Here is a 20,442-nt window from a genome sequence, read left to right as displayed (position 1 = left end):
ACCACAAACCATTATTTTGAGCACCTGTTAGTACATATGTATGTTTAAGGTATGCTACTTATATACCCATATCAATAGTAAGAGGGCTGTCCGATAAATAACCAACCTAACCATGATGCACGCGACTTTTTCAAATTTTTTTTTTTTAATTTTTCTACATAGTCTCCTTGTAACTCCACACACTTCTCCCAGCGATGCTCCCATCTCTGCAACCCTTCCAAATAGTACTTGGCGTCTTTGTCTGCAAAACACGAGTTCACGAAAGAGATTGCCTCCTCATTTGACGAAAATCTCTGGCCGCCGAGCGCAGCTTTAAGTTGAGGAAACAAAAAAAAGTCGCTTGGTGCTAGATCCGGTGAATAAGGTCAAGCAGTTCGAACCGCAATTCGTGGATTTTCGTCATGGCGACTGTTGAGGTGTGAGATGGTGCGTTGTCTTGGTGGAACAAGACTTTCTTTTTTTGCAAATGTGGCCGATTTTTCGAAATTTCTTCCTTTAGCTTGTCCAATATTGATGCGTAGTATGCTCCTGTTATAGTTTTTCCTTTTTCAAGATAGTCGATAAAAATAATTCCATGGCTGTCCCAAAAAACACTCGCCATCACTTTCCCAGCCGAATACACAGCTTTAGGTTTTTTTGGGGCTGGTTCCCCCTTGGATTTTTGTTTCGGGCGTATAATGATGAATCCAAGTTTCGTCTACAGTTATCAATCGGCGCCAAAACTCGGTCTTATTGCCTCTAAACTGAGCCAACAGAGCGCTGGAAATGTTCACGCGTGCACGTTTGTGGTCTAGCGTAAGCAAACGCGGCACCCAACGCGCGGACAGCTTTCTCATGCCCAAATCTTGGTTTAATATGTGACAAACAGTTTCTTTTGACATCTTCATAATCTCAGCTATTTCCCTAACTTTAATCCGGCGGTCGTCTAGTACCAATTGATGAACTTTAGCGATGTTATCGTTAGTGGTTACAGTTTTTGGACGCCCAGGACGTTCATCATCTTTCAAGCTCCTGCGACCACGTTTAAATTCAGCTGCCCAAAATTTTACGGTGGTAAACGATGGTGCAGAGTCACCATACACAGAGTCCAACTCATCTTTGATTTGTGAAGGCGTATTGCCTTTCAAAAATAAAAATTTAATTACAGCTCGATATTCAATTTTTTCCATTTTGGGGAAATCACCGAAATAGACTCACAAAAACGACTATCAACAGATAATTGCGCAAGATAAATTTCTGAAACTTTGGCGAGTAGCTATTATAATATGCACAATTTGAAGTAGAAACTTTTTTTTCAGATGTGCCGCTAGCTTCACGTTGAGGTCGGTTATTTATCGGACAGCCCTCGTATGTTTCGTCACTTGCCACGGGCCAGGAGCCATGCTCTTTTTCAAATTGTATACGGTCTCTTTACTGGTACCTTTCGTGGACTTGTGGCAAATAATTTGTTCTACAGCAAACACCTACGAGCAATTTCAGGGATCGTATCAGTGTGAAATTTTCGAAAAACGGATATTATCCGTTATATTTTTAAATGCCTTTTTCTCAGAATGGTGTTTTTCATGGCGCTATGAAAGCTTTTTTTGAAATCTTCCTATTTGTTTTTACGAAAAACTTTCGAAAAACGGGGCTAAATTCGGTACTTTTTGTTCAAACTATTGCCATTTTATCAAATTTCAAAAGAAAAGAAGCGCTATAGCTACTTTCCCACAGAATAATAATCTTTTTGAAATTTTTATTTTGGATCAAAATTGCGGCCGCAATCGTAGACATCGTACAGGATCTTTTTCTTAAGTGGCATTTCAACAATTTATTTAACTATTATACACCCAATAAATAAACATAAAAAAATCATTTTGCATTCGTCATAAATGTATTTATTTACAAAAAAACGGAACGTTTAGTTAATTGCATCATTAAGGAAGTATTCTACTCTAGAATTTTGAAAAATTCGATTTTTTTTTCATATATTTAAAGTTTAGACCCTGAAGAACATATCCTCCAAAGGATTTTTAAAAATTAAAATTATTTTAAGAGCTACAGTTACTTTAGTGCCGCAGAACCTAGCCCGGTAAGTAGGTAGACTCACTTTTTAAACGCGTTTTTCTCGAAACTACTTTTTTCCACACGGTACCGGCATTATCTCAAGTTCTATACAACCGATTTACTTGAAATTCTGTGTGAAGCTTCTTTATATAATCCTTAAGCCTTTGTTTTTAATATTTAAAAAAAATTCAGGAATTTCAAAGAAAAACGTGGAAAAATGATTTTTATTTTTAGGCAGTCGCCATTTTTCAAAATTTTTTTTTCGTGTTTCCTGAGGTAGGGACTATCACAGCATCCTTACTGATTAAAAATTTCTTTTGATTTGAGACCACCAGGAGAGTCAGGATCAATGTCACCAGGAAGCGCCATTTTTTTTACACCTGTCTCTACTACCCCCCTTCAAATTATGTATTTTAATTTTTTTAATATTTTTTTGTAAATTTCTTTTTTTGTATTCTTAAGATATCAATAAAAACACCATAAAAAAATGGATGGTAAAAATATTTTTGGTTTTTTTTTTAAATAAAATTCAAAAAACTGCCCAAAATTTGATTTCTAGAGTAGAATACCACCTTAAAAAAGTCTCGAAAATCGCTGATTTTTTTGGAAATTCAAACAGAGACAATCTTAAGACATCTTTGCGATATTTTACATAGATATTGTCTAAGACAGCGCTACAATAACTGAGGACTCCATTTTCAGATGGCACCACTATATCATTTAGTTGTCATAAAACTGAATGATCAAACTAAAGTTATTGTTTGGAAACTTTTTCGCTTGTGAAGGGTATTCTAGCTTCTGGTATTTATTTGAAATTGTGCAAAAAAAGTTAATTACTATATTTACATATTTGTAAAAAAATTTCATTACTTAATATTATTGTTGCGGATATTCAAAAGAATTACATTTATAAAATTGTGACATGATAATCAATGAATATCAGAGGCCTTTTCAATGCATTGAATCCCAACTCCTTATATCATATGCTCATATGCATATAAATGCTAACGCATAGACATACTAATCTACTACACCGTACTCTCCGCCGCAAACATCATTTGTCAATGCAACTCCCTGGTGAGCATTTAAATGCCGTGCCATTTACATACATTTCAAGCCAACAATGCGCAACGAATTCAACGCCCAACAAGTTGTGAAATTAATGCAAACAAAAAAAGGACTTCATTTTACGCAAAAAGGAAGCCACACATTCATTTGTTCAAGTGGTACTTTTGTCGAAAATGGGAAATCGTTAATTAAAAACCACAGCGAGGCGTACGACAAATTTCAATAAACAAAGGAAACGCTTAAGGAATCGCCTACAATTGCAATGGCGGTAGGTGGGAGAGTTGATGCAGTGCATTATAAAGTGGCAGGCGATGGAAAACAAAATGTGTACAAAAAGTGCAAGCCTTAAATGGATGGAGGGAAAGAGTATACAAGTATTATGAAGAAAGAAACTAGGAGTTAGTAGAAGTTCATAGAAATGGAGTTGTACTTGATGGCTTCAAATAAATGTTGTACACAACTTAAAAACACATATTTATATGTATATATTTATAATATAATATATGTATATTAGGATGTATGTATATGCGTACCAAACCAACCATGTAAGTGCGCATTAGGGTGTTCTGTTAAGAGTATTTTAATTTTATTTTCAATCAGAGTGTAAAAAGCTATAAAAATGTGCTACAGAGCATTAAGAAGTTCTTTAGCTGTCGGTAGCCACTTTATGCTTTAAACATTCATAAAAAATTAGAAGTTCAATCTTTATATTTTTCTCCCCAACAACAATTTCTATCCGCATCGTATTCAACTAGAACAAAACTCCATTTTTTTTTTCAATTTTATATATAAAAAGCTAGAGAAAGGCGTGGCAATTTTCTTTTTTTGGTAAACAATGCGTACTCAAAAATATACCAAAGCACAAAAATAAAAAAAATGTTATAAAACAGAACAAAAAACTTAACATCGACTTAAGAGAAGCAAATTTCGTCAAAATATTTTGTCAAATAAAAAAGCCTTTCATACAAAAACTTGATTGTGGTGTATAAGTTTGTATGGTAGTTGTATTGTAGCATGTCCAAAGAGCCCTATTTACGATACCCTTTTTGAAAATATTCACCAAAATCAGTCGAACGGATTCGCGAGAGATGTCGAACTCTCTTGCCATCTCTCTAACACTTGCTTTAGATTTTCAAGCACCAGATCCTTCACTTTTTTAATTTTTCATCAGTTGAAGAGGTCGAAAGTCGTCTAGAACAAGGCATGTCTTCAACAATCTCTCGGACGTCTGTGTGCCATTCGTAGGAGGTTTTGATAAAACCTCCTCACCGTAAGCCTTTTCCAACATTCGCAACAATTCCATGCACCAAATTTGGTTAGAAATATAAAATTTGAGACAAATTCTTTGTTCGATATTTTTATCCATTGTAAAAATCCCAACGCACTACTGAGGTGCACCGACTTAAACAGCTGCTATACCCAAACTGGTTGACAGATCGCGCTCATATTTGGCATAGTAATAAAGACAGTAATACCAACTTAGCAAAATATATCGTCGATTATTTTTTTTACTGTTATACATATATACTTTTTAAGACGTTCCGTTGTCCTCTTGCATTTGAGCGCTGAACCTCCAATAAACGCTGTTCAACAACAAGAACTTGAGCGACTATGAGGATTCTTCTAGCCCAAAGTTAAAGTGAGAGATCCTCGCCGCAATTTAGGTGTTCTGGCTAGACACTGTTCAATATGTTCACATGCGGTGCAGCTAAATATTTTGGTCGAACGCTCTTCGCCAGTGCAATATGGAGGCAGGCGAAATGGAATCATATTAGCACTTTCTCCTCCGGCTTTTGTCAAACTGAGACTGACACAGCTGTGGCAAACCCAGCGAAGTTCTAAAAAGGCTAAAACCTATCTTTGATGAAAAATTAATTGGGGTTAAAGCATCGGATGCTCTTGGTCGTGTCTATACCGTACATGTTACGAATTTTGAATGCTATTGTCTGCGCATGTTGTTGCATCATGTTAGAGGTCCAATTAGTTTTACAGAACTTAAAATTGTCAATGGTCAGAAATGTCAAACACACCGAGAAGCATTTTTTTAATATAAAGTGCCTTATGTTACTTCTAATACCTTCAAGAGTATATGTAGAAAGTTTCATGATGATCGGTTAAGTAGTTTTAATAGTAGCTATAGAAGCTTTAAACCGGACTCTCCAGGACTTGCGAGATAGTACAGATATAATGGGAGCCATGGTAGTTTTATTGGCTGGTGATTCCGTCAAATCCTCCCAGTGATTCAGAGGGGGACATCAGCAGATGAAATTCAAGCGTGCATTAAATCATCAAGCTTATGGTTGACAGTTGAAAAACTCCGCCTGAAAACGAATATGTGAGTGCACACCATGACGTGAAGGTGTTGAAACTTCATTGTCTGTACTAATTTTTAAAAATTGTTGATCTCAGCCAATAAAATTTATTCTAACATCAAATTCAACAAATTTTTAATAAAAAACAAACTATTTCCACATTTCGAAACATTTCCTTTGGCTCCTTAAGTATAACATTTTTCATTAGACAGAGTAAACCCTTACGGTTTAAAATTGAATCACGATGGAACTTAAAAACAAAAATATGAGTCACCCTAATTTCTAAGTATGTATACATATATATGAATTTTATAAGCAACATTGCATTCATGACTTTTCATAAATGCTCTAATTACCGTGCGCCTAAAATTATGCTTAACTATTTCACAAAATCGCTATTCGCTTCTTGGCTTGGGGAGAGTTTATCCATGGCTAAAAATTGATTTATTTATTTATTTTGAGATTAACGTGTTTGCAAATTGAACCATGACCTTTAGTGTTATAAAAATTCATATGTACATTTACATATATACATATTTCTGTGTTGCTGTGGTCAATGAAAAAATCGATTTTCACTTTGTCAACAAATTTTGAATTAACTTTCATCAAATAGATATAAGGGGCCATGCATAAATTACGTCACACGAATTTAAGGACTTTTTAACCCCTCCCCCCGTCCTTGTCACAAGTTGTCACATTTTGTACTAGCCCTCCCCCTTTCGTGACGTCACACTTTTTCCAATTTTATGGATTTATCAAAAAATAAAAAAAAACGGGTTATTCTATTTATTCTTATATTTATTGAATAATCTTTAATAGAATCAACATTTAGTTAAATGTTAAAGTCTAGACACAACGAATGGCTAGTCAAGCAATAATAGATACTTAATTATGCCAAAAAAATAAAATAATAAAAATACAAAACTGAATCATCTTGTGTCCATGGACTTTTGACCCACTCCTTTATATCAATTATTACTGGTAAATCAGGCACTTCATTTTCGTTCTGAAGTTGGATGTCAGGAACATCTTTCGTATCAATATCGTCTTCATACATCCATCTCGGGCACGTCTAGCCGCAATTCTTTGAGGACAAATTTTCTCAATAGGTACTCGTAACAGCTCTTGTTTTTTATATGATTGTTTGTGTTGATTGTTGGCTTTATAGGAAGAAAAATATAGGCCACATATGCTTCATGATCTTTTAAATAAGTATGACTCGACACTAAGGCAATAACTATCATATGGAACTTGATTCAGATGGGATGATGCTTGGAGATTTAATAATATCTGTAGTAATAATGGAGCAATCTTAGCGTCGTTGTCATCACTCCTTGTGACTCCATAACCTTCTGATGTCTGTTTATTTAACACAGGTGGTGGTAAAAATCCTTCTTTTAATAATTTCCAAAGACTAGAACGTCTTACACCGAAACATGTAATAGTTTCACATTTAACTATTTGTAAAAAATATTGTGGCTCACGTACATGATTAGCGTACCAAGTAGCATTATTTTTCAACATCATAGCCTGTTTAATATCCAGTCCAGTGACAGTTGGTGCAACACATTCAGCAACGACTGGAAAATTATCAATGACTAACTTGCTCCAAATGTCAGCCAACACATTGCTCGCACTTTCGAAGTTTCGTTTTTCTAGATCTAAGTCAGCAGTTCGATTATTTGAATCAAGATGTGACCCAAAATCATCATGATTTAATAGTACACCAGTAAGTTTGCGACTGAGAGGTGCCATGCGTCGCGAGGCATTTGTAGCTATATAAATTGCATCTAAATGAAAATCTTTGAAATGTTGTAAAGCTGAAATTATAACGCGGGAGACAATTTTGTAAGTTTGATTAAAATTATAATATAAAATAAAGTACGATTCGCAGAAGAGCCCCAATGTTAATACCAAAGCTTCGTTACAACTTAAGTACTCGTATTAAAAAACAAAGATTGTGTTTACAAATGTTTAATATTTTTTGTTTACCTATAAATATTACGTTTGTACATCACAAATTTTGAAATGTGATGTCACAAAGCTTTTGACCCCCCCTGCCCCTTGTCACACAATGTCACTTCCGAATGATACCCTCCCCCCCCTTCAAGGTGTGACGTAATTTATGGATGGCCCCTAAACTCAAGCAAATGATAATGAAAAATTGGAATGTTATCGCGCATGTGGAAAGATAAAAAGCAGCCCTCATCAAAATGAATATGCAACATTTCAACTCGCGCCCGCTTTCAACACAAAAATAAAAAAGTAATGCACGAGAAAAGCACCCTTAAAATACATAAAAATTTCACCACAAAATTCACTTTGTTTTTGCAGACGAGTGAACAAACAAACGAGTCGTGCTGGATGCCCGTATGGCTTTCCCGTGACCAAAGTGCAAATGCCAGAAAAATGCAACACAACCACAGTGAGCCGAGTCGGGTGGTGAGGCGATTACGTGAATTGCATTACCTAAGGGGATAAATTTCATGCGATTAATGTCGAGTGAAAGTGGTGGCTGGCGTCATGGGAACAACGGCGCTGACGACGGCGGCTATTTGAATAACCTGTACAATAGTAGATATGTAGAGGAAAACAAGAACCAAAACAAAAAATAAAAATGAGAAAGAGTGAAGAAAGTGGATTTTACAATATGTACACCCTAAAGTCCAGTGTCGCTAAGCAATGTAGGCAGTACAAGGGGTTGGTTTATTAAAACCGGAATACTGGTTTATTTCCAAATGTGTTCTGATTTCGTTGCTCAAAAACAGTGGTGGTACAGTAACATGTTTTCTATTTACTCCTTACATTTACATATACAAAAGTAACATTGCAGCACCACCAATATGTAGCGGTGCATTTCTACTGTATAGAAGCATACATATTTATGTGGTTTCTGAAGTCTATAATTTATAACTCCATCTCTTTTTGGCACGTTTCTACGACAAACAAGTGAAACGAATTAAAACTGTAAAATTTATAAGGTGAGGCATAGATTTAGGCGAAAAGGCGTTAACCGGTAATTACAGTCCGGCGTTGAATTGATTCGTTAACGGTAAAAGCCTGTGACAGCGGTTAATGAAGCCTTCACTGCTCATGCAAACATATGAAATGTGTTTTTCTTTTATTTTTAAATTAAAATAGAACATAAAAGAAAGAAAAAAACAAATTAATTAATTTTTTTTAATAATAAATTAATTAATTTTTTTTAATAATAAATAAGAACAGCATTCGAGTAAAAATAAATATGTAAATAAAATAAAAAATTAAAAACAAATTAATAATTTTTTTATTAAAAAAATAATAAAGAAATATTGTTTAAACATTTTTGAAACCTACGTAGGTTGCCTTTCATATTTCGGGATTTGGCAACATTAGTGTTTCAATCTGGAAACTCATAAGTTTATCGAAAAGTTTGACATTTTTCATGGTGTGCATACTCAGAATGCTAGTTGTGTTGTTTATAGTAACTTAAAATATTCTTCTCGACCAAAAAATGGAATTAAATTTCGAACATTTTTGCGCGATTATTTTTTACAACTTTCGACATGGATTAACTAATGAAGAGTGCATAGATGAAATTAATTTTTGACGATGAAGCTCCTTCAAAGACCAGTGTTTATCGATGGTATGGTGAATTCAATCGAAGTCGTAGATCACTCCGAGACCACTTTCAGTAAGGTCATCCACAATAAGTTGTTTCGGAACTTATTGATGTTTGACCGTAAAAAAAGTTGTTCAGGTTGGATCCCACACAATTTGTCAATCAAAAAACGGCTTGTGTCGATTGGTCGGTGGAAATGCTAAAATAATACGCTGCTTCCAAAGACTTCTGTGAAATCGTGAGAGATGATGGATTTACTTTTATGAGCCCGAAAGTAAAGATCAGTCGACTGTATGGGTGTTTCAAGATGAGTCGAATTCGACATAAGTTGTTGGCGCACGAAGAATTTCAAAGCAAATATTTGCTTCTTTTTTTAGAACAACTGAATATCGTCACCTAAAATGCAAATTAACGTAACAACATTTACAGAAATTTACAGTGGCATGAATGAAACACGAAATAAAATCGAACATGAGTGAAACAAAATATTAATATTGGTTAAGACTGGTTTATATATGACCGCAGAACCAGAAAATGTTGAACATATTTAATATTATGTATATAATTTGAAGTAGTGAAGCGTAATCAATAAGACACTCAATTTCGAATTTTTTGATGATACGTTATTTTGCATTTCAGGTGACGATATATTAAAACCATACTACTAGAAAAACGCAGTACAGAAAACCAGTTGTCTTTCAAGAAATCAGAAAAGCCAACTGCCGAAGACTTATCACTCTACATCACGCCAATGTAAACTTCTCACGCAGCGGCTGAGGCATCTGCATTTTTGAGTACTCAAATCATATATTTGATTAGTCATCCTCCATATAAACCTGATTTGGCCTCGATTGCCTTTTTTCCGTCTGTAAAAAATAAACTAAGAGGCCAACGCTTTTCGACGCCTGAAGAGGCGGTTAGAGTCATATTTTAGAGATACCGCAATCAGAATGGCAAAAGTACTTCGTAGATTGTTGCAAACACATACACAAGTATATAAATAGATCTTAATTGAAAATTTCGAAATTTGAAATTCGTTTTTATTTTCTCGTATCCCGAAATATAAAAGGCAATCTACGTATGAGGAATAAGCACGAGCTGATTTACTCGATTTTTTTGAAGTGTGGGTTTAGCGAAATTTTCTCTGAACTCAACAGCTTCTATGAGCATGACATATCGATAATGCTACATGTTTCATAATTTTTACACCATATATTGAAATTATGCTTGTGTAATCCAGCACTTGAGTATACTTAATCCAATATAAGTTCATCATCAAGTTATTCCCTACTGATTGCTTCGGGCAGAAGCCACTGCAATAGACTAGTAGTAGACGTACTTCTATGAAGTGCTAGCCTCTCCCAGGAAGGTGTTAATTCATACCAAAAGCAGAACCGCAATACTAGCGCTAAGCTCGCTAAACAGAATAGGAACGAGTCTGATCTTCTTTACAATGTTGCGTTCTAGCACTGGATCAATGGATCTCGTTTGTGCTTGTCGGGCGTTGGTCGACGACCCAAGCCATCCAAGCAAGCCTGAAATAGGAGCATCTCCGCAGTCTTACCTTAGACGAAACAGATTATAGCCGAAACTGACATTTGGTGTCTCAACAAAAAATAGACTCAAAACGCTTTGTCAAATGTTGAGGGTTTTATGATCAATTATATAGGAGTTTTAGGTAAAGATTTTCTAAATTTCCGGGCACTTGATTTTAGATTATTGATTAAGGGGAGGGGAGAAAAAACCTTAAGTCAAATAAATTATATTTTGTTCTATTTTATTCTATGGATAACCGTTAATTGTAGCGATGGATTTTCTAATGTTTTTGATATTTTTTCATTCTCTCGAAGTTCGTTTTATTTTTAGTTTAGTCTCGAAAAAACTTTGTTTCAATATATAGGTTAAAAAACATGTTTCAATAAAATATTATGATGAGAAATATCAGCATAAACTTTTCTCAACCTTATCTTCTGCCATTTTTAGTTTCGTTGTCTATTTGCCTCATTATTCTGAGATGCTTCATACAAAGTGTATGTGTTTATCAAAAGTAATATATAAATATCTACAAATAATTGTATACAGTAGGTGCTGACGTGTTTAATACGATATTGCAGTATTTAATTTTCATATGTATTTAGTTTTCTTAAGTAATCTACTTAATTTTGATAAGAGTTAAGGTCACACAAGTTAGCAATATTTTCTCACCTCATTGTTTAAGTTAAAGAAATTTACAGTGGAAACATACCTGAAAAATAAATTTAAAAATATTAAATAAATTTTGTTTATCAACGATAAGATGGATTCAAAAGCTATGTGCGTGTTCCCCTAAGTTTTGTGCGATTGCAATTTTCGAGAAATACTGAGAAGTGTTGCCATATACTCGTATATCGTTTACGAATTGAAAAATGTTTCTTTGGGCAATCTACTCAACATTACTAATGTTTTAACTTCGAATATTCTGTTTAGAAATATGTACATATTTTTATTTATAATTTATTTTTCTATTTTTAACACAATTTAGATATAAACTATCTTATCTTTCAAGTTGGTTCAAACTCAACACAGCGTGCTAATTTTTACTAAAATCGGTTCAGTGGTTTAGAAGTTTACCCTGAACAAAACGTTATATATGTAATTTTTATTATATGTGACCTGGTCTACGGAAAAGAGGCTTAGGTGTCACAAAATCAATTTTCACTTTTTAGTTGATTCGGATGGAAGATGAGATGCTTTTTTTTCCCAGAAAACTTGTTTTCGTACGTTATATTATATTCAAATGTTTAGAGAAATTCCAAAGAAGCACTAAAATTTCACTCAATAGCCTTTTCCTGTAAATATTTTTTTTTATAGCTAGTAAACCCTCCTCCAAAATATATTCTTATACAAGAGAAGTATTTTAAAATAGTTTCGAAATGAGTTGTAAAGTGGTTAGTTGTTAAGGGTTTGCTTTTCTTCTATGGAATAGACCATTCAGCAGAGTTCAATTCGAAATACTCCTATAGTTACGAGTAGCCAAAGCGCATATCACTCATTTTCATAGGTGTTTTATTTCTGATCCCGCTAAATTACACAGATCTGAACTAGTGATACGAGGGCTGCTATATATATTTTTTGTCTAATAATGAAAATAGGAATATTTATCAACGAAAATGTTTTTTTTTATTGTTTTTTTTTTCTTCGTTGGATTTGGCTCGTCTTGAAGACCCAGACGGTCGATTGCTGTTTTGTTTCGGGCTCATACGCATAGATACATGATTCGTCACCTGTGACGATCTTATAAACGTCTTTTGAAGCACCGCGATCGTATTTTTTCAGCATTTCTTTACACCAATCCACACGAGCCTTTTTTTGAGCGATTGTCAAATTGTGCGGGATCCAACGAGAACAAACCTTTTTTACGGCCAGGTGTTCATGCAATATCGAATGTATACTGGTGGGAGAAATGCATAGGCATGCCTCTATCTGAAGGTATGTTACATGACGGTCTTGCATTACAAGTTCACGTACGGCATCGATGTTTTCTGGCACAACGGCTGTTTTTGGACGACCTTCACGGAATTCGTCTCTGAGCAAGCGTCGGCCACGATTGAATTCGTTGTACCAGTTTTTCACAGTGCTACAGGATGGTGCTTCATAGCCATACAAAGATTTTAGTTCTTCGATGCACTCTTGTCGTGATAATCCACGTCAAAAGTTGTGAAAAATGATCGCACGAAAATGTTCACGAGTTAATTCCATTTTTTGGCCGAGATGAATTTTTTAATTCCCTGTAAATAAAACAATTCACGATTAAATGACAAAACGTTCTGAGTGATGTTATGCTAAAAAATGTCAAACTTTCCAATGGAAATGTCAGATTGCACCTGGCAACACTTAGTGTTGCCTACGTCAGAGATATATATAGCAGCCTACGTATTACTTTTTAAGGAGCTACATACACTAATTCATTGACCTCAGATGATAAAGCAGCTATGACTGACCATTTTCGAGGAATAAGCGACTATGGGAAAAAGCGGTACAAATTTGGATCGGTATCTTTATAAAGCGCAGTTGCGGAAGTTATGGACACGAAAATCGATTCAAGCAATATGAATACTAAAAAGCTAATAAATATATTTGAAATTTTATTTCTATGTTAAAAAGCACCCTTTACATTTTTAAATATTTAACTTTAGAAAAGTGTCCACGAATACTGGGTATTTTCTCGTTTTTGGCTTTAAATTCGGCCACAATCGTGGCTTGATGGGATGGTGCATTATTATCGACGGATGTTCCCATGCAAAGGCCTTAATACGGCAAAATAGAACTCCTTATCGATCGGAACAAATCCATGATGCACCAAACCACGAATATAGGAAAAAACAATGAGCATCACCTTGGTTTTTTTGGTTTCGGTTTGCTTTTTCCCTCCATTCCGATAATTGTTGACTTGTTTGAATGTGAAACTCATAAACCCATGTTTCACCGGCAGTTATGCACTGCAAGAATGTAGGATCGGAATTCGCACAATCAAGCATCTGTAAGATCTTTTTACGAAAGTCTTTTTTGAAAAAAGAGTAAGAATGCGTTTCATACCCAAAATATCCAGCAAAATCATTCAAACGGATTCGCTAGAGATGTCGAGCTCTCTTGTCATCTCCCTATTTCACCTTTTTAATATTTTCATTAGTTGAAGAGGTCGAAGGTCGTCCAGAACGAGGCTTGTTTTCAACGATCTCTTCATCGCCTTTGAAGGCTAGGTATCACTCGTACGCTTGTGAATCACCGTAAGCCCTTTTCAACACTCGCAACGATTCCACACACCAAATGGGGTTAGAAATACAAAATTTAAGATTTCCATATTTTGTGCGGACTTAAGCAACTGCTGTAAACAAACTGGTTGACTGATCACGCTCATATTTGACGTAGTAATAGCCCTACCAACTTAGAAAAATACATTTGTTTGAAATATCATTTACCCGGGAGCTTAATTACAATTTCCGCGTGCTTTTTTATCCCAATTATGTTTAGATATGTACATAGTTCACACAACGTTGTCAATCATTTGATAATCCAGCAAATTAATTATGGCGATGACTATCAGATTGTCAGCAATAAGACGTTCCTAAAAGACCTGATAAAGCCTATTTTTGTCAAACGAAACCATTGACTGTCACCACACACTAAAACACATACATTTTAATACCCCGAACAGGGTATATTAAGTGTGTCACGAAACTCATGGACATTTTTTCTACTTCTCAAGAAACTGCTCAATTATATGAAGCGCCGATATCAGACTACTATAGCATATAAGTAGCTGCCACACAAATTGAACTATCAAACTCAAGTTCTTGTATGGAAACTTCTTATATTGTGAAGTTTCGATGCAGCCGGAGTTAACGTTTTTTCTTGTTGTAATTGTAATGCGCATTAGTGCGAGTACAATGCGGCGGCAAATTACTCTTAAATTCAAGATCACTTCATGGACATACGGTAGGTCGGCGTCGAAAACAACAAAAGCTGCACCAACTGGCTTCACATACAAACAACGTTAGCAAACAAGTGCAGCATTGCAAGTCGGGAGGGGTGGAAGAAACAGAAGTAATCAAATGAGCTATCGATGGTTGTCACATATTTACGAGCCATGAGAAATCGCACAACCGGTTTGGAAGGCGCGTCGTTGGACCACGATGGACAGGTGGGCAATCAGCAGCTAGATGGACAGGCCAACAAAAATGCGGTATGTAGTGTTGTGGTGCCACATATACCGGTAAATAAATAACGTTGGCATGAATTAACACAAAAAATTAAATGGAATGGTTAAGACTTTTGGATTTTTTTAATTATGTTTGTTTGCATGTGTGTGCATGTAAATATAAAATATAACTTGTTTGCTTAAGGGCAACAAACACGCGTACATGTGCGTACCGCAGCATGCAGTGTACGATCTTGGCCGTATGTAAGCGAAAGGCCAGCACTACTTGAACCAAGCAACGGTGGTTTTATTACCAAAAGTGCGTTCGAGGAGTACGGGAGCGTGCGCGTTCGTTGCCAACGTTAAGAATTTCGCGTTTAGGGCGTTGAACTACGTAGCAAACGCATTGAACTGTAGAAAGATGCAGAAGAAATGGCACGGAAACAATAGCAAAGCATAAAGCTACAAATACAACGGAGCAAAAGAAAGAATCTCAAAAGCCGCAGTTGTAACGCGGCGCACGCAGTCCAAACATAGACGGCAAGTTGGCTGGACGTAACAGCACGCGGATGCGGAACTGAACAATATATAAAGTAATAATAAAGTCAATCGTTAAGGAGCGGAAAGAAAATTTAAGTCAAAATTCAAAGCGCGTGTATCAGATTAGCCTCAAATAGTTTTTAAACGTTACAAGTTGGACATAAATTTAGTTAGTGAAGCTTAAGTCAAAATATAACTCAAAATTCGAAGCGCGTGTGTCAAATTTGCACAAATAGAGTTTCGACTTTAACGGCTGAGAACGCGTGTGCTGCGTAACAATATTTAACACTTACAGATTGCAAAATGCACGAGCTCTGCAATTGGTTGTTGAGGTTTTTAATCTTAGCGGCAGCGCTGGTTGCAACGAGTTGCGCGCAGTCTTCGCAAACACAGCATTTACAGCAAGTGCTTGGCATCGGCTTGGAAAATCTAATTTTATCTACGCTCTATAATGACGGTATGACGCCTAGCCTTAAACTAGAATGCAAAATTGTTTATGTATTACTTCTTTCCACACAGCGCCGCGTCAAAATGCCAGCTACGACTTCATTATAGTTGGCGCCGGGCCAGCTGGTTGTGTGCTCGCCAATCGTCTGTCCGAAAATCCTAACTGGACGGTTTACTTGATCGAGGCGGGCGGTGTAGAGGGCATGTTTCATCAGATGCCCGTGCTCGCTGCGTATCTGCAGGGCACACATTCCAATTGGGGCTACAAGTCGACACCGCAGAAACGCGCTTGCTTTGGCATGTATAATAATGAGTGCTTCTTGCCGCGCGGCAAGGTGTTGGGCGGCACCAGTTCCATCAACTATATGATCTACAATCGCGGCAATAAACGTGACTTTGATCGTTGGGCTGCTGCAGGCAATAAAGGTTGGTCATATGCGGAAGTCTTGCCGTATTTTCTTAAATCGGAAGCCGCAAACCTGGCTGGTTTGGAGGACTCACCATATCACAATCGTACAGGACCGCTGAGCGTGGAGGATGTGCAGTATCGCACACCAGCAGTGCATGCTTATTTGAAGGGCGCGCAGCAAGCTGGACATCCACGCACAGACTACAATGGTGAGTCGCAAATAGGGGCGTCCTATGTGCAAGCCAATACGCTGCGCGGTCGACGTCATAGCGCATATCGCGCTTACATTGAGCCGATACGTTATCAAAGAAAAAATCTACATATTGTAACAATGACGCGCGTCACGCGTGTGTTAATAGATCCCGTTACAAAACGTGCGACCGGCGTAGAACTCATGTACCGCAATAAGTACTATAAGGTGCGCGCACGCAAAGAGGTCATACTCTCAGCAGGCGCCTTCAATTCACCACAACTTTTGATGTTATCCGGCGTAGGACCCGCAGACAATCTAAAAGCTATCGGTGTACCCATAGTGAAGGAACTACCGGTGGGTAAACTACTCTATGATCACATGTGTCACTTTGGACCCACCTTTACAGTCAATACAGATAGACAACTGCTCAACATAGCGCATCTCAATTCCACAGTAGTGAAGTCATTTCTGCTCGGCAATCCCACCACTATGCTATCTTCGATTGGTGGCGTAGAGGCGCTCACATTTTTCAAGGTGCCCAGCTCTAAGGAACCCGCAGATATGCCTGATATGGAGATAATCACAGTAGCCGGTAGCTTAGCCGCCGATCAAGGCACTGCCCTCAAACAGGGCGCAAACTTCAAAGACGAACTCTACGACAAAGTTTATCGTCCACTACAAGTCTCACGACAGGATCATTTCAGTTTTCTTATCATGCAGTTCCATCCGAAATCTGTGGGCCGTATGTGGCTACACAACCGTAATCCTTTCGAGTGGCCACGCATAAACCCTAAATACTTCCGCAACGAGGATGATGTACAGTTCATGTTGGAGGGTATTAAGGAGGCCATACGCATTACGCAAACACCAGCAATGCAAGCATTGGGCACACGCATACACGATATACCGTTACCCGGCTGCGAACAGCATAACTTCGGCACTGACGACTACTGGCGCTGTTCCATCCGCACGCTCTCCTACACACTGCATCACCAAGTGGCCACATGTAGAATGGGCCCCGAAAGTGATCCCAGCACTGTTGTCAATGCCGAGTTGAAAGTGCACGGCATAAAGCATTTGCGTGTAGTCGATACCAGCATCATACCTTTCCCGCCCACGGCGCACACCAACGCGGCGTCGTATATGATCGGAGAGAAAGCAGCCGATATGATACGCGGCGACTGGCAGTGAATATCGGAGAAGATGTAAAAGTGAGATTTAGCTAATAAACTTGTATCATAATTTGTAACTTTAATTGACGTGAAGTCTTCTTATAAGATTTAGGTTAAGTGTCACCCAATTTGCGGGGACAAACACAAAGTGAAACGTGTTCTAGTGAATTAGATATGTAAATATTAATAGCGAATAAAATATATGTATGAAAACCGGAATTTGAGTTCGAAATTATGCATCGTAAAAGAAACTAGAAGTGAAACGCATATAAGCCTTTGGGCGTCATCAGCAAACGATCATGTGCGTATAAGTTTGTTAATTTGTCTTCAGGCGAAGTTATTTTAAAGTGACAATTAATTGGTGCCCATCTGAGGATATGGAAAAAATATAGGGTCAATTTAGATCAATTTTGACAAAGATGCTTGTTGGTTGACGTCAGAATTGTATCGAATTGGTAACGTCTAAAGAATTTCAAAAGAGTTGAATGAAAGACAGTGCGATATTATATTTATGTTAATGTATAATTGATAAGAGATTATTGAAATAATCAATATATGGATGGACTAATAGAAATATATATTTCAGGGAATATTAAATTTAATTATTAATAATAGGTCACGTCCAACATTTAATTATTATTTAAATTTAATATTTTCCTTTGATAATTAATATTTTATCTTTATTTTCCAAGCATCCATGGTCTATAACGTATGAATGAATTTCAGAATGTTAATATAACGGGTGTTTCAAGTAGAGGTACTTTTTTCAATAGCCTTTTGTGACAGGTAACTCGTGAGTTGTGAAGCTGTCATGTTATTTTTGTTCAGTATTGTTTGGCTTTTCATGATGGAGAGACTTACATACGTCTGAACAATGTTTACAAATCGTTTAACTGTATTACGAAAATTCACGTAAAATTATGTTATGGTCAACATAATCGGCCTACTGAGCTTAGTATTCGCAACACCATCGCACATATTGAGACCCAGCATTCATTTTTGGATTATACTCGATCGATTAGGTCACGTCCAACATACAATGAAGAAAATATAGCAGCCGTAGCTGAGAATGTTCACGAAGACCGTGGAGAGGTGATTCGGCGACGTTCGCAACATTGGCGCATTTTTCGTCGATATCTTAAATTGAAAGCGTACAAAATACAGCTTGTGCAAGAACTGAAGCCGCTCGACTTCCCAAGCGACATCACTTCGCTCTATGGGCTCTTGAGAAGTTCAAAAAAAAATCCGACGATTTCGAGCCAAATTTTGTTCAGAGATGAGGCCCATTTCTGGCTCAATGGGTATGTAAACAAGCAAAAATGACGCAAAGCAACATGAAGATATTCAAGAGCTGCCAATTTATCCAGAAAAAAACAGTTTGTTGTGGTTTGTGGACCAGTAGAAACATAGGCAATCAATGGATTTAAGAGAACACTTCGGTGAGCAGATAATTTCACGTTTTAGGCTAGTCGCCTGGCCACCAAGTTCGTGTGATATCATATCGTTAGACTTCTGTAGGGATTCCACATCGGACGTGTCATTCGCCAGTTACCAGTTGAAATGCTCGAAAGAGTCATCGAAAATTGGGATAAACAGACGATCCATCTGAGACGTAGCCGCGGTCAACATTTGAAAGATCATTAATGAGTGCGGAATATTTGCATAAACTAGTTTGAAAACTGCTAAGCAATTAAAAGTCTTGATTCTTTGACCTTTTGGACTAGATGGACAGTTCTCATAAAAAAGAAAACATCAAGCAACAAAATATATGCCCAGCAAAATAACTTAAATTGTATAAAAATAAAGGTCAATCGTCTTTGATTCGTTCATTCAAGCTATGAAATGACCTTTCCTTTCTAAATCTATTAGAATAGGTCCCAGGTCTATGTGTTGTACTGCATATTATGTTATTGCATAATAATAATTATCAAGTCTTTAGCATAAAAATTATTCAGATTTTTCTTTCAAAGGATTATTCGTGACTATTAAGAATTTAATCACAAATTATAGTATCATCATGATTTACATAACTTTGTGGAAACATATTTACTAGTTGTTCGGTCGAGAGTTCTCTTTCGTCATGAAGCGTTCAGCTAAAAGATTATTATGGAGTCGTTAACCGAGGCAACATTTTCGGAATTGTGGTGACTAAGTGACCAACTTTTCCTTGGAGAGGCTTAATTGATAATGCAGCTTAAAGCTTTTGTCACGCTAACGGGTGGTAAATCCGCTGTGACTATATTTTCTGTAATTGTATCGTGACTTCGATGGTTGGAACTAAAGTTATTGAAGAGTTTCCGACAAAAAACACGAAAAATATTCACCCAATACTTTGAATCAACTAAATTAAATGCACATTTAACAGTTACTCCCCATTATTGCTATGGTAGCATTATTGATGTCAGTATGGTTTCACCAATATACTTTTTTCGTTGAAAATTTCAATATTTTACCAATGGCACCTACACAGCTGTCAACGAAGGTTAAGACATAAAGATTGCTCGAAACAAATGTTAGAGCAATAACAATATTTAAAACCCTACTCTTGGACTATTGTCTTCCATCATCCCTATGTAGGTATTGCACGGAACCCATTTAATAAGTCCTTAATTATTGCCTTGTCATATTTTGATCATATCTGCTTCGCTATCTCGCATTTGGTTACAGATTTCCTCAGAACAAAATAGATATTTGATCAAATTATGTTTTGAGCTCCCTTTTGATCGTTCCTACCGGACACGGTATTATCTTTCTATCAGATTCATCTAGAGAGACTCTTGACTTGGGCAACTCGTCTGTTTTTCGTTGCTGAAAATATTCCTGTGCCCTAGAGCCCAAATTATGAACAAATGAAGTTGACCAGCCAGTGAGCTTAGGGCATTCCTACCTTTTTTGACAACTTTTTATTTAACCTTTGGCGACAACAGGGATAGCAGTGCCGCCGTTGATGTGGTAGCTATCTGAACGCTCCAGTAGT

General features: G+C 36.7%; 2 protein-coding genes and 1 long non-coding RNA gene across 4 annotated transcripts in view; 1 reads left to right on the top strand and 2 right to left on the bottom strand.

The window, feature by feature from the left end:
* The window catches only part of LOC125778392 (uncharacterized), a 50,420-nt gene extending 38,001 nt beyond the window's left edge, over positions 1 to 12,419 (bottom strand). Inside the window, exon 1 of the long non-coding RNA XR_007422678.1 lies at positions 12,291 to 12,419. This is a non-coding gene — a long non-coding RNA (uncharacterized LOC125778392). The remainder of the gene's footprint in view (positions 1 to 12,290) is intronic.
* LOC105233463 (flotillin-2) overlaps positions 1 to 20,442 on the bottom strand; it is a 351,794-nt gene that overhangs the window by 313,620 nt on the left and 17,732 nt on the right. The gene's annotated exons all lie outside the window — the stretch shown is intronic.
* On the top strand, positions 14,703 to 18,013 carry LOC105231617 (glucose dehydrogenase [FAD, quinone]). The gene is made up of 2 exons (XM_011213021.3): positions 14,703 to 15,701; positions 15,764 to 18,013. Exons 1-2 carry the CDS (start codon positions 15,548 to 15,550, stop codon positions 17,482 to 17,484), a joined length of 1,875 nt encoding a protein of 624 aa, XP_011211323.2. The 5' UTR covers positions 14,703 to 15,547; the 3' UTR covers positions 17,485 to 18,013.

This window comes from Bactrocera dorsalis, chromosome 4 (assembly GCF_023373825.1).
Source record: "Bactrocera dorsalis isolate Fly_Bdor chromosome 4, ASM2337382v1, whole genome shotgun sequence".
NCBI lineage: Eukaryota > Metazoa > Arthropoda > Insecta > Diptera > Tephritidae > Bactrocera > Bactrocera dorsalis.
The sequence above is the reverse complement of the archived record's forward strand: the minus strand, read 5'-3'. Positions and strand labels throughout refer to the sequence as shown.